This window comes from Martes martes, assembly GCF_963455335.1.
Source record: "Martes martes genome assembly, chromosome: 3".
NCBI classification, from domain to species: Eukaryota; Metazoa; Chordata; class Mammalia; order Carnivora; family Mustelidae; genus Martes; species Martes martes.
Genome location: NC_137890.1, coordinates 151,448,810 through 151,463,147, shown reverse-complemented (window position 1 = coordinate 151,463,147; position 14,338 = coordinate 151,448,810). Strand labels below are relative to the sequence as shown.

General features: G+C 56.2%; 1 protein-coding gene across 2 annotated transcripts in view; it reads right to left on the bottom strand.

The window, feature by feature from the left end:
- Window positions 1-14,338, bottom strand: part of HDAC4 (histone deacetylase 4) — a 150,688-nt gene that overhangs the window by 59,261 nt on the left and 77,089 nt on the right. For both annotated transcript variants that reach the window (XM_080799746.1, XM_080799747.1), the window contains 4 exons: window positions 9,904-10,035; window positions 6,556-6,668; window positions 1,699-1,815; window positions 1,417-1,615 (listed from right to left, as the gene is read on the bottom strand). In XM_080799746.1, coding sequence (XP_080655872.1) covers window positions 1,417-1,615; window positions 1,699-1,815; window positions 6,556-6,668; window positions 9,904-10,035 — 561 coding nt within the window. The remainder of the gene's footprint in view (window positions 1-1,416; window positions 1,616-1,698; window positions 1,816-6,555; window positions 6,669-9,903; window positions 10,036-14,338) is intronic.

Here is a 14,338-nt window from a genome sequence, read left to right as displayed (position 1 = left end):
GGAAAGAGCCACGAGAACTGGGGTGGACTGACGGGGTGGCCTGGGGGAGGTGAGGGAGACAGCAAGGTTAAAGGTTAGAAGTGCCAAACCCAAAAGTAACCACAACAGTGAATGTCTAAGGGCACCATGGCAGGTGCTGTCCTGTGGAAAATATGCCTCACTGAGCCCTCAGGAAACTCAAAGGGCGGGGGGTTACTTGTGTTATCCCCCTTTCATGTATGGGGAAACTGAGTCATGGCACACGGGAAGACTTCCCAAGGTCACTGAGCTGGGAGAAGGGGAGACGAAGGAGCCTGTGTTCCTGGCCATAACCCTGCCTCCAGCACCTCCAGCCAGGGTCCCTGGAACTGGGAAGGGCCTGTGGATATGGGGGTAGGGTGGGCAGGGAGCCGGCCAGGGTCTGGGCAGTCATGCCCCAGCCTCACCGCTGCAGACAGGCCGTGGGCAACTGCTGTCATAGACAGGGCCATGAACTGCACACAGAGGACAGATCCAGCAACTCGGTCAACCACAAAGGAGTCAAGTTTAGCAAATTTACTGGCGAGGTGAGGTCCCATAAGGAAAGACTACTTCCTGGGAAGCTGTGGGGCATGGCGTTAGGAAAGCTCTTTAATGGTGGGGGAAGAGCAGACACTCCTGTGATGAGATGAGCCAGGGACCGGGATCATGAGGACAGTCAGGTATCACCAACGTGTTACTAAATGACACGAGACAGAAATTCAACCGTCCCTTACTGTTCAGGCCCCTGACGCTGAGAGTCACAGAGACTCGGATGTAACTTCAGATCAGACCCCGAAACCTCTGTACTCACGACCTGTTGTCTGAAAGTTAACTCCCCCATAAGCTGTAGACCCCTCAACTCTGAAGAGGATGGTGACCCCAGTGCTAGCACCAGGGGAACCAGACAGACACACGGCCACCAAGGAACACTAGTGGAAGATGGAGCTCGCCATCTGCAGACACACCTGAGGGCAGGATGTGGCCCCTCGCATCCAGACCGGCCCCATGACTCTCAACAAGGTGACCAAAATGGGCCCTGTGGGCCCACAGGATGGGACCTGGTGATGCGCTTAGCACCTGCATTTTCCACTCAAGTATCAGGGAGTGTGAAGGGGGCGGCTCTGAGAGTCTTTTCAATTCTAATCCTGAACAAATAATCAGATTTCCAGGAAGCCAAGCACGAAGGCCCCCCCCCCACCCCTGCTCACCTGTGCTGAGGAGCGTCCGTGTGGCCCCTGTGCTCACCTGTGACGAGGGGTGTCTGCGCAGCCCGGGCCCCCATGCTCACCTGTGATGAGGGCCGTATGCACAGCCCAGGCCCCTGTACTCACCTGTGCCGAGGGTCATCTGCATGGCCTGGGCCCCCTGCTCACCTGTGACGAGGGGCGTCCGCACAGCCCAGGACCCCGTGCTCACCTGTGACGAGGGGTGTCTGCGTGGGTGGCTGCTCCAGCAGGACCATGTGTTGCAGGAGGGGGTTGTGTGTGGCCCCGCCGTCACGCTCCAGGGGTGCCGTGCTCAGGTAGGGGGTGAGGTGGGTGCCGGGGAAGAGGGAGATCCGCTGCTGGAGGGCTGGGAGAGCAAGTCGCTCGGCTTCCTGCTGGCCGGCCGCCCCCTGGAGAGGCACAAGCATGACGCCCGGGCCGAGGCCCTGGGACAGCGGCCCCACACCGCGCACACCTGCGGACGCCTACTCACAGCGGACGGGCCGGTGGCAGGCAGTCCCAGAGTGATGTTGGGCAAGGACGGTGATGTGTAGAGGGGGAGTGGGGCCACGGAGCCTTCTCGAGTCACGAGTCTGTGCGCCAAGCCGGTCTGGAGACAGAACACATGAAGGCCGTTATACGCGGTCTGTCCCCAATAAGCGTGGGCAGCATATGCCACAGGAAATCACAACAGAAAACACGTCGTGGCAGGCCCTGCTGAACTCTCAGATACTACAGTACACATGTACTTAACAGGTTCTAGCATGCAGGTGGGCATGGCATTTTAAAGCAGGCCACAAACATAGATTCACAGCCCATTAGACTCCTGTTTTTATCCATACTGCTAATTCATTGTAAAACTATCAAGAAAACCTAAGATAATGTATTTTAAAATATATTCTTGGTTGGGAAGGTCTCTTCAAACACAATGTCAGAGACAGAAACCAAAAAAAAATATTGATTAAAAATATCCCACACGAAAAAGGCAAATAACAGTCGCTGTAATGCCGGCCACACATCGGGCAGAGAAAGCTTATATGTAAAGAACTCACAGATCAAATAATAATGAACAATGAGAAAATCGCACAGAAAGGCAAATGACAGAGAGCTGCTATTAAGGGAAAATAAACTCATGAAAAAATACTCAACATCATCAGTGATCTAAAACGTATTTAAAACCTTATTAAGCCAGCAAAGATATGACAATTGAGAATTTGGCCCCAAGGAACAGAAGGGCATTGATCAGTGCATATAAGCTGGCACACTCCTTCTGTAGGAAAACTTGGCAATCCATGTCAAAAGCCTTAATAAATGTATCTAAGTTTCGATCCTGAAACTCCACTCTTAGGATGGACTCCTACGAAACGATACTGGTCCAGGGATTGTCCCAGGAAGGTCATGGCTGAGGTGCACAGAGGCAGAGGGCTAAGTATCCTGCAAAGCGTGCAAGGCTGAATAGACGAAGGTACACAGGGAAACACCTCCCTAACTGGCTGGCATCTCAATGACGTGTTGTTAAGTTAGGAAAACAAGTTGTAGAAAAAACAAGTTGTAGAAAAAAAGTTGTATACTTTTTCAAAAGCAGACAGGGAGGACCAGGACAGAAAGACAATCAGGAAAATGTTAGCAGGAGCATTCACCAAGGATCTGAATTATTGTATTCTCTTTTTCCTTTTAGAATGATATTCTTTGCTACAAAGGACACTGTTTTATTCACCCCAACATCCCTCCAGAGCAGAGTCAATGTGCTGAACCGAGGGGCAGAGAGAACGAGCGCATGGTGTTGCCACAGGCTGGCTGGGAGGGTTTGCAGATGGAGTCTGCATCATGGAAAATGGACTGATGGACGGCCGACCAGTCTTCTCTTAGTTCCCCTCGCACTGTGGTGTGTCACTGAAGAGGAGACGCATGCTGGTGCCTTTGAATTTCATATCCAAGAAAAAATCATGAGCTGAAAGTTATCACCAAGTTGCTGTAGACAGCAGGGGTGGACTGCCTGCTGGCCTGGCTTGCAAGCGGCTTCTTCATCCCACTGGGGGTCAGAGCGAGATGGGGTTCCCCTCGGAGATGCCGCGGGCCTGGTCCCAGAACAGTGCGTGGACGTTAGTCCTGTGAATGGACTGGCTTCCCAGTGCACGTAAAAGTTCCGTGGGCATTATATTCTACTCTGTTAATGCAGTATTCATGCAAGAGCATTAAGTCTTTTTGAACATACACACCCTGCTGAAGAATACTTCCTTGCTAAAAAATGCTACCTGTCATCTGAGCTCTCAGCGAGTTGTAGTCCTTTTGCTGGAAGAGGGTCACATCGTGATGTCCATGGCCACTGATGGATCAAGGTGGTAGCTGCTGATAGCTGGGGCAGCTGTGGCAGGTTCCTAAAGTGAGACAATGATTTGCCCATTGACTGACCTCCTTTCTCCATTTCTCTGTCGCACGTGATGCTGTTTGATGGCATTTCACCTGCAGGAGAACTTCCTGCCGCCGCTTTAGTGCCTAAATGAACATATCCTAAACCCTCTGGTGTCTCTTCAACGATCTTCACGGCATCATCACCAGGACTAGATTCCGACTCGGGAAACCACTTTCTTTGCTCGGCCCCAGGAAGCGACGCCTCCTCCCTCAGATCTGATCACAAGATTGCCGCGATTCGGTCCCATCTGCAGGCTCCACTTGGAATTCCAGTTCTCCTGTTTGCAGCCCCTCTGCAGTGACATCCTCCACGGAAGGCCTGAAACTTCGATTTGTTTGAAAAAAAAAAAAAAAAAAGAAAAGAAAGAAAGAAAGAAAGAAAAGACAACATCTGCAAAGCAAGATAAAGGGGCATGTGCTGATCCTCCAGCCCCGCAGAAGCCCTGACGCTGCTGCTGAACGTGGTCCTGCTGTAGTGTCGTTCGGAAACACGATCTTTGTTCGGATGCCGTGAGGTTAAAGCAGGAAGGAGAGTGTTCTTCGTGCTGGGGCACCGGGTATGTGCTGTCCTACATGTGGCTCGCAGGGAAGCTGTGCGGGCCTGACCCAGCCACCACCATGGGAAGTGCATTCCCTTGACAGAAGCACTTTTTGCCACAAGTGAAAGAGTATCAATGACCTCGGCTCCTGAGAAAATGGCTCCGATTGCCATGGAAGGTACGGCCCCACGGGATTGCAATTATCCAGGAACAAAATAAGCAGACCTCCTAATGTCTGCAAAGTTATCATTTCCTCTTTATAATCCCTCTATTTTTTTACCTTATTTATTTTTAGAAATAACGCCACCTTCTGAGAATGACTGGGGATGCTGACTGCCCACATGCGCCGAGCTGGCCGTCTCCATCTGCCCTAAGCCAGGCTTATCACCTCCCGAGCTCCGCACAAAGTTGCGGGGGGGCGATGCACCCCGCACTGCATCGGCCTTCTGAGCTGGAGGGAGCAGCTATCTCTGGGTCTGGGGAGGCTACTTCTTCTGTGTAAATGGGGCTGTGGCAGGGCAGCGGTGATGGGGGGGGTGCACAGGGCAGCGGTGGGGTGGGGTGTGCAGGGCAGCGGTGGGGTGGAGGGGCGCACAGGGCCAGCGGGGCCGCCCGGTGCCCGAGGAGGCTTCCTGAGGCCTGCACGTTCTCAGGAGTGGTCAGATTCTCACAAACCCTGAACCCACAGAGGTCGTGCTGGTGGGACGAGACGGTCGGGAGACCACCCTGCCGACCGCAGGGACAATCTGAGGCAAAGAAGAGCAACGGCCTTTTCACTTTTCTTGTCTATCCTTTCACATCTGTAATTCGTAGCAGCTTCGTTGGCATTCACACGTGACTTGTAAAACTTGACACGCAATTTAAACTGGATCCGTGTAGACGCTCCCCGATAAGGCACCCCGAAGAATGAACCCGATTAGACAGCAGGTGGGGGCGTGGCCGACAAGACCTGGCTGGCGGGCATGTGTCATGCCAGGAAGCAGGGTCCCAGCAGGGCCCCGAGGCCCACTATAGACAGCTGGCCGCTATGACCTCAGTCCTGCAGAGCAGGGGTGTCGAGATCTGTGACCATCCACATAGAGCTTACACGGGGTTGAAGGGACATGTGACGAAAGAACCAGATGCGCAAGGATGTGGGGAGTGAGGAAGAGGGGGCGGCCGTGCACACCACGACCTCAGGGGCTGCTATCTGTTCGTGCACTGGCGTTCACGAACCTGCCCGAAAATGCTTCGCCCCCACACCTGCGTGTCCCCACTAAACTCTGTCCTCCCTTCAGGAGGGCAAGATTCACGTCCAGATATTTAGGAGGAAAGGAAGTCACTCTGTTTAACGAACTGTAGCCTCCTGTGAGTTAGCAGCTCAAAAAGAGCTCTGAAGAACCACCCACGCAGCGGGACCATGTGCGCAGGGAGCAGACGGCACTCGGGGCTGAGATCACCGGGAAACTCAGTGTTGACGTGGCTCCCCACGTGGTCACCCCAAGCCCGTGGCCTCGACCAGCAAGCATGCAATCCTCTTGCTCTTCCCGAGCGTGGTCGGCTCCTGCCTTTTGCAGGCTGCAGGGCTGCTGCCTGGCCACCTGGCCCTCCAACCCCAGGGCCCGGCATGGGGCTGGCCTGAGGCAAAAGCACCAGGGACACTTGTGCAATAAACACACACACCAAAGTGAATAAGGAAGAAGGTCCTGCGACCCAGGTCCGGTCCAAGGCACACCCAGCAGCCAGCTCCAAGCCCCTTCACCTGGCTCAGGAGGCCACCCAGCTTGTCTCCCCAAGATCATCATTCCTTCCTTTCTGCCAGCTGATTCCAGAACTCTCTGTGTGCCCGTGTGACTCTCAACTAGAGCACACCTAGGGCCTGATGGGCAACGTGAGGGGCTTGTCCGAGGCAGGTGGCATTTGGGAGAAGCCTCCCGTGGCCTTCCTAACCGCCCAACACCCTAACCATCTGCCCCATGTCACCCTGCTCCCCCCGGACACAGGACGTGTGTTGGTCGGCCGAGTATTTCTGAAGCACAACAAGCAGCTTGATTCCCACCCAACAGCAGTTCCCATGTGTGCCTGTGTTCCCGTTCCTGGCCACTATGCAGAGCCCCGGGGACACACAGGTGTGGGGCATCTGGGGCCCAACGGCACCGAGTGTGTGTTCTGATCAGCCTAGTTAAATACGCTCTGAAGGAGGCCGGGGCCAGAAGTTGGGGTTACAGCTGTTCTCACATCTGGACCGCTGTGCTCCAATGTAAAGGGGGAGCAGGGCTCAGTGGTAGGGAGGGGCCTTGTCCGGGATGCCTCCTGACCTGGACAGTCAAGGCTGGAGGGTCACTTTGAGGGAAACAACTGGCTGAATCTGCCACGGGGCAGGCGCAGGGAACAGAAGTGAATGGCAAGCCCACACTGACCTCGGCCGGGATGCTGGCTACGGTGGGCGCGATCCCATTCTCCGTGCTGACGTTCCCAGAGCTGTTGTTGGGGGAGCTGGGCGCAGAGCCGGGGGCGCTGCTGCACGCCGAGTCTGTGGGGTAGAGAGACACGTGTGAGCTATGCTCCATGCCAGGGTCCCAGGCCACGCAGTGGCCCCCCACGGCCAACTTGCTGATGGGCAGAAACCACATCGGGAAAGAACATGACCACAGTCCCCAAACAGGGGCTGCGAGGCAGATTCCCTACTTTTGGTTTTGCTACGGACTCCCTCGTGAGCTCTACACGGACAGCTCTGTGGGGGCCACATCTGAGCCTTTAGGTTGTGCCCGTTACCAATTGTCTTTGTCTTGAATTTCAAGATGATCTGACACACCGGGAAGATAAGGCCTTAAATGTCAATAACCAAACAACAAAAGACCAGGAAACACAGACGCCGCATGACTGTGAATAGGGACGGTCAGGTGTGCTGTGCTTACCAACACAGCCGCAGGCCACAGGACTCCCTTTGAATTAAAGCCTCTCATTTTTCCTGTGTGACATCAGACACCCAGGAGGACATGCTGCTAGCTTCAGGGACTGATCGGTATCTCCCAGAGTCACACGCTAAGTGATCCTCCAAGTTACTTCACAGGGAGCCGTGGCCCAGCCCTGTGAATCTGGACCAGTCTCCACGGCAACAGGCCGCGCCTCAGGAGCGCGTCCCACCCCCATCTCCTTTTCCCTGCCAGCGCAGCCACGGAGGTGACACTCGATGTTTATGGATAGACCTGTTCAGCTTTTTCCGTGTCCTCCTTTGGTTTCATGGCCTTTTGACAATGGCCTCAGCACAGACAAAGAGCTCTGCGGTCCCCGGTCCTCTTGACCAGGCAGCTGTGAGTGCAAGATCACCAGCCAGGCCACCGGCCATCCCAGATGCTGACGATGAGCTCAGACCAGAAACCCCACCCCTTACCCCCCCCCCCCACCCCCAACAGACCAAACCCAGAGTTTATTTCTCTACTGGGGGAAATCACCTTTGCTTATACTTCACTAACTGGGAACTGCCGAGAAGGCCCCTGGGCTTTCTGCACGAAGACAGAGCTGTGGCCTCCGGGGCCACCACCTTGTCCTTGAGTGCAATCCCCGTGGCCCTCGTGGGACACCTTCTCTGCGGATCCTAGCCCAAGCTCCACACCGGGTTCCCCCAGGACTCCCTGCAAACGTGCGCCCCCAGCGGGGTCACCAAGTAACTGTTCTTGCGTAGCAAGGGTGTGAGAAACTGGGCCAAGAAAACATATATACCCAGCTCTTCACTCACTTTCCACTCAGTTATGCCACTTCTAGGAATGTCGTCTGGGAAATGAACACAAATGTGTCATCGTCACAATGTTATCTGCACCTGCGCAAGTGGGGCCCCATTCAAGGTGCCAAACGTGCTTGTGATGAATCCGTGTCCCACTGTGAGCTCTAACCATATGGACGCTTATGTGCACGGGCAGCTCACAATTACCTCTGTTCCCGAAGCACACGTGGCCTTCGCTAGCAACTGGGGTAAAGCAGCTATGAACCTGCCTGGTCCTGGGGCCCAATCTTCAGCCCAGTTGGGCCCCCAGCCCGCCCCCCCCAATCCCTCTGCAGACACACACTCCCTTGCTGTCCCGCAGGAGACCGCGCTCCCCAGGGCTGCAGACAGGGGTTCCCTTGCTCGGTCGGGACCACCTCCCTTAGCTTCTTAATTCCTGTCTCCTGGAAAGGCATTTCTGTACTCTTGCCCCTGGAAGCCTGTCTCCTCTTGTCCGTGTGCCAGCTGCACTCACCCCCCACGCATTCCCCAGCCTCTCCTTGCCCCAGACCCCTTCTCGTGCACCCTGGACGTGCCCTGACCCAGTACCAGGCAGCTGGGGCAAGTGCAGTTAGCTAGAGGGGCCACCCGTGACGGGCGGGCCTCTCCAATGAGATGCTGAGCTCCGGGAAGGCGAGGGCCCACGTCGCTCTGTGCACGTGCAGCCTGGTGCTGACTCACCGTGGCATTCAACAGCCCCAGGCAGACAACGTTGAACACGCGAAGAAGCCTGCTGACGGTTCCATCTCACCCACTACAGGACTAGAATACATGCGTGGCCCTTCTGTCCATGGGAACCGCTGGCCCACTGCCAGGCACGCCTCAAAGGAGACAACGCTGCATCTGCGTTTGGACATGGGCTTTCACTTCCGACTTCATATGGAATCCCCCAGGGGCTGAGACTCTGGGTGATGATCCCTCCTCTCTTCAGACGAGGCCCTGAACCCCCAGCACTGAACATTAGTAACAAAGTGAGGAGCGTCGACCCTTTCAGACAAACACTCGGAGGCCAGAGCTTGGATGAGGGGTTTTCTGCTGCTACAGAGCCCTCAACGCAGTGGGATGGGGCAGGGGGCAGAGCTCTTCCCCTTGCTCAGAGGCCCCGGGCTCAGTCAGTGCATGCCCGGTGCTGGCCACGGACACACAGAGGACCGGCACCAGGGAGCCCCGTCCTCTTTCCCTAAGAACCCAACACATACAGACTGCTACCAGGAGCCTCGGGTTTCAAACATGGTACCTGAACTTAATGCAAACAGTGCCTTTGCCTTCCCCCCTTTATCCTGGTGCTGGTGTGTGCCCTCAGGACGTGGGATGCACCCCGGGGGCTGGGGTATGTCCTCAGGACGAGAGAACCCACAGGAAATGGAGTGTGTCCTCAGGGTGGGGCATATCCTCATGGAGTGGGCTGTACCCCAGCGACTCATATGCCCCAGCAGGTGGGATGCACCCTTGTGGTGGTGTGCGTCTTGGGAAGCGGGGAGCATCCTCAGGAAGGAGAGCGTCCCTGAAGACTGGGCTCTGGCTGGGGGGTGCACTACTACATGTACTATTGCAAGTCCACCACTAGATGGGGGCCGAGAGCAATGCTCACTAAGGAAGCGGGGACCACTGTGTTCCCTCCTTCATTCCCTTCCCACCTGTGGGACTCTTGCCAGGAAGATTTCAATGCTCCCCAGTGGTCCGGACACTGTAATGGGCAGTGGAGCAGATCAGAACCATGTGATTTACCGCTAACAGGACAGGATCAGTGAAACCTTCAGAGAACGCTCAACTCTATTCCTGCAAACACCCCGTGCCGTGTCCAACCCAGCTGTTCTGGTGGCCCGGTGCTCTTGGAGGCTGGGGCTTCGAGCAGACAGGAGGTGCCCTGTGTGCCCAGACGCCAGTGGCGGCTCTCAGACTCGCACTGCAGGCACCGGGGGCTGAGAGCGCCGTGCAGAGGTGCGGGTGTGGGGGGGGTACAGGAGAGCCCCGTGGGGCAGGGGTGGGCTAGCGGTGGGCGTACCCGTGACATCCAGTGGGCGCTTCTTCAGAGCTGTAACCACTGGCCCGTCTTTTCTGCGCAGCAGGGGGCTGCTCCGTCGCTCTGCCACCTTCTGCTTTAGCCTGGACCGTAATTTCAAATTGGGTTCAGAAGCTGCATGAAAAGGAGACACCGTTATAATCAGACGGTCACGGCTGTGGCCAAGTTTCTCTCACTGGCAGTTTAAAAATATGCACGTTGGGTAAATATTGAGGCAACACGGACGTGCGGGTCCAGGGTAAAGGGAAGGCAGCGTTCCTGAGGCCTGTGCGGAATATCTCTAGTCCCACCCACAGTCCAGGTAATGAGCAAAGCCTGTCTGAGGCTTTCTACTGTGTTTCTGTGGCCCTGTGGGTCGTTGAAGGGTGGTGACCCACCTGCTCTGCGTTACACTTCCTTGTTCACCTGCCCGTCAGAAATTCCTCCCGCAGTCAACAACCTGGAAACAAGCCACTGCCTGTGAGCGGCTGTCTTGGGGCCCTAGGGCCAACCAGTCCACACCTGCGTGGGGGTGAGCAAGCCCCTGTCTCCCTGAGAGGCCACCTAACCACAGGACATGGGCATTTCAGCTTGGTTCGGTCTGTCACCAGCTCTGCGAATACTTTGCAAACCTGTATATTTAAGCTCGGGCTCCCGTGCCCCTGCACCTGGAGAGCAGACCACCCCCCGACCAACCAGTTCACAGCTCCGGGAAGCAGGGCAGGGGCACGCCCCTATGAGGCTGCTCTGGGAGGAGGATGCCCCCCGATCCCCGTGTGGATGCCCGTGCAGGAGTCTCCATGAGGCCTCAGGGCCAGGCCAGGGGTGAGATCGCCACTGCAAAGATGTTCGTTCGAGTTCTGAGGTTTTACCTGACAACTTCCAAGTTCCTACTGCTTCTGTTTGCAAATAAGCAAGGTTTTACCTTTTTGTTTGTTTTTAATCAGCAACCCTGCTGTTTTTAATTTTTCTGGAATAGGAAGTTCATGCTCTCCAGAGCACAAGCAATATAATCGAATTTCCCCCTGGAATCAGAACTAAGACAGCCCGGGTTTGAGGCAGCAGGCCGGGCACGGGGACCCGGTCCCTTGGGAAGCAGGGTAGCGGTGTGCCAGGCCTAAGTGCTAGGGCGCCAATGACCTGGCTGGAGGCTGGGAGGCAAAGGGCAGCTCTCTGGGGGCCCTGGGAGGGGAAGGGGGTAGCAGGCCACCTACATGAAGCTTCCTGGAGCAATCGAAGACAAACTGTTTGAGGCCGCTGGACCTCTGATGATGCCGCCCAGGTTCTGGTGGGCACACGGGGAGAGGCACCCTTTCTGCTCTGTGCTTGCATGTAGGGCGAGTGCCCGTTCCCCTGTCGGACTGCACAGCCAAGAGTGGGAAGGATTTGTATGAAGATTATGGAAACTATTCTTCCCTTATTTATTTTGAGATGACTGAGGATTTACATGTTTCATTCACTTCTATTTTTACATGGAGTTTCTTACCATTACTTAACACAAGGAAAAAACCCAAACCTCATCTAACAGGCAAGAAAGCAACAGCTCTCCTCACACCACCAAGGTCTGTGCTGAAAGGACACGGACACCCTTTTGTCAAAGCTGGGGTCGGAAGCTGCTCCCAAGATCATGGGGCAGCACGGGCCCCTGAGGAGGGAGTGTGTCCGGAGACAGCGTATGGGTGGCCCCTGGTGGCAGGGTCACCCCGGGCCAGCTGCAGACCAGCCCTTCTCCTGGGTCTGGCACCCGACCTCCCCCAGGCCCTGCAGGTCACTCTACATTCAACATACCTGGTTGAGTGACAGCTCCGGCCAGGTCAGCAGTCGGGCAGCCATGTCTGCCCGAGGACCCCAGAATCATGCTGGAGTGACTCAGAGACTGCACCGGGCAGGCCCCAAGCCCCTTCCCACCTCTCAGAGCTGCTGTCACTTGTCTGTAGGCCCTCACCCTCTCCCAATGATAGCTGCATGGCTCTGCTGTCCTCACAGCAGCAGGGGCACCTCGTGAAATGACTCTGCTCATCTGGCTTTTTCCGGGTCTCCCCTGGACCTCCTGCACTTGAACATGAAAGTCCGGGAGACCTGAAGGATCTGTCCAGCCTCCCCAATTCCAGGTGAGCCCAGCAACGCTCACTTTGCAAAGACAGACCTGACCCAGGACTCACCACCCCTCCCAGCAACGGCCCCCCTCTCTGGGCCACCCCTGATGTGCAGTGCCTGGTACAAAGCAAGAACAAGGGACACGTGCTCCAGATGTTGGGCATCTCATTCAGGATGAAAGCAGAGCATTAAACTGAGCGGGGTGGGCCCTTCCCCGTCCCTCTGGGGTTCTCCAGGACCGCCTCCCCACAGAGCCTCTGGGTGCAGGGCCAGGGCCTGGGAGGGAAGGGAGGCAGTCACTTCTTTGTCTCTGTGGCACAGCGAAGGCCCAACTCCCCCTCCTTTCTCTGCAGAAGGCACGTTCCTAGGAACCGCGGGTGCAGGGGTTGAGCAAGCTGAGATGAGTTCTACGCGCCCCAAAGAGAAGACACCGGGGCCTGCGGTCCAGCTGTTCATCCATAGTTCTTGAAACTTCCAAATGCCTGCCACCCAAACGCCTCTGCGTGGCCGCCGAAGCCTAGAACACAGGCGGCTGCAGGACCCAACAGACGGGCAGAGCTGCAAGACCGCACCTGCCATGTGGAGGCCCGTGCCACCCCTATGGGCTCCTCCGGGCAGCTCCCAACTGTATCTGAGGTCCTCAAAGCTCACGCAGCTCCCAGCGCAGCCGGAGGAGTAAGTACAGAACCATATTTCGTTCCTTTGAATAGGGCTGCAGGCAGACTGACAGCCAAGTGTGAGCAAGACGTGTTCTGGAAAAGTGGCTCCCAGCAGCTGAGTGCTACTGAAATGGAAGGGGGCTCACTGTGTTCATGAGTGCGGCGTCTGCTCCTCCTGGGCGATGCGGGCACACCAGGGAAGTTTTTCCTTAAAGGCCGTCAGGTACGTGACAGACCAAGTTCAACCTTCAAATCCTGCCCCAGCCCCAGCATCTGCCCCTCACTGGGCAGGAAGCGCCTGTGGTGAGATGAGGGCTGCTCTCCACGAACCCTCACATCTACAGCGATCTCATGCAGGTCCAGCTTTCCCTGAGGGCTGGTCATAGCACAGTGGCCATCAAAGTGGGAACATGGGTAACGGTCCGGCAGGCAAAGGGACCTAGGTGCCCATGGCATGTACCCACAGATCACATTGTCTGGAGGCAGGGGCTGCTCTGGGGGTGGGGTGAGCAGGCAAGGGTGTGCAGAGCACCATCTCGGATGGGCACATGGGCAGAGCCAATGTCCGAGCTGTCCTTCCGAGACCCACAAAATGGCAGCGTGGGAGGCAATGCGGGAGAAGCCACAGGACAGACGTGCGGGTATGGGAAGAAGACAGTGGGAGGAAAAGGGGAGTGAAAAGGTCCAAGATCACATTAATAACAATGCCAGGAGAGGTCAGGGCAGAGCAGGGAGATCACTAACCCAGTGACTGGAGACACCCTCCTCCCTCTGCAGGAGGCCTGGTGCCTGGCTGGGGGGGTGGTGAGCGCTCCCCACGGCCCCTTGCTAGGCAGACCCCGTAGAGATCTGGAGCTCGGGGGGCCAGGCAGGGACTGGCCTTGTCAGTGCTGTTGGATTCTGCAACAGCCACTTGGAGGCAAGACAGAGACTCAAAAACCCTGTGGGAAAGTGACTTCTGTATCCAACCACATTATCGGTCAGATGCGGGCCAGAACTGACATCTGCCAGTGTGCACGGACCTGTGTTTACAGCCCGTTCAGGTCCTCAGAAAGTTGTTGTGCCCATGCAAGGTGAAGGAGGGGGCCGTGCAGGAGTCCAGGGGAAGGGGTGGAGCCTCTCCAGAGGGTGCAGGGGCGGGGTGGGGGGGACCAGCAGGTGGGGCAAGGGGTGGGGGCCTTGTGGCTGGGAGCCTCTCTCCCAGGCCAGAGAGAGGTCTCTGGGCCACCTGCCATGCGGGGGGCTCCTCCAGGTGAATTAACGACAGGAACACAGAACACTAAGCAATAGAAAAACCATGATCAACTTCAGGAAAAGGGCAAGTTAGGCAAACATGGTCACTCTGCATAGGTGTGCACTTTCTGTATGTCCCCTGTCAAGGGACAGGGAGGGGCAGGTCCTGAGCCCCTGAGGCCATCACCTGTCCAGAGCCTCATGGGGTTCTCTGATTTATGCGTACTTATTTACTTTGAAAACAATAAGAAGTACTCTGGAAAGCCAAATGACAGACTAGAATGTGACTTTCGAAGCACACGTGTCAGACGGAAGACTGATGGTAACCTTTCAGGAGCTCCTACAAAGCCACACACACTAGAAAGAAAGCACCCCAAAGAAAGCACGAGGGGCTTGCCATTAAACTTCCATCCACTGAACACTGAGGGACCTGCCTGTGTATCCTGTGT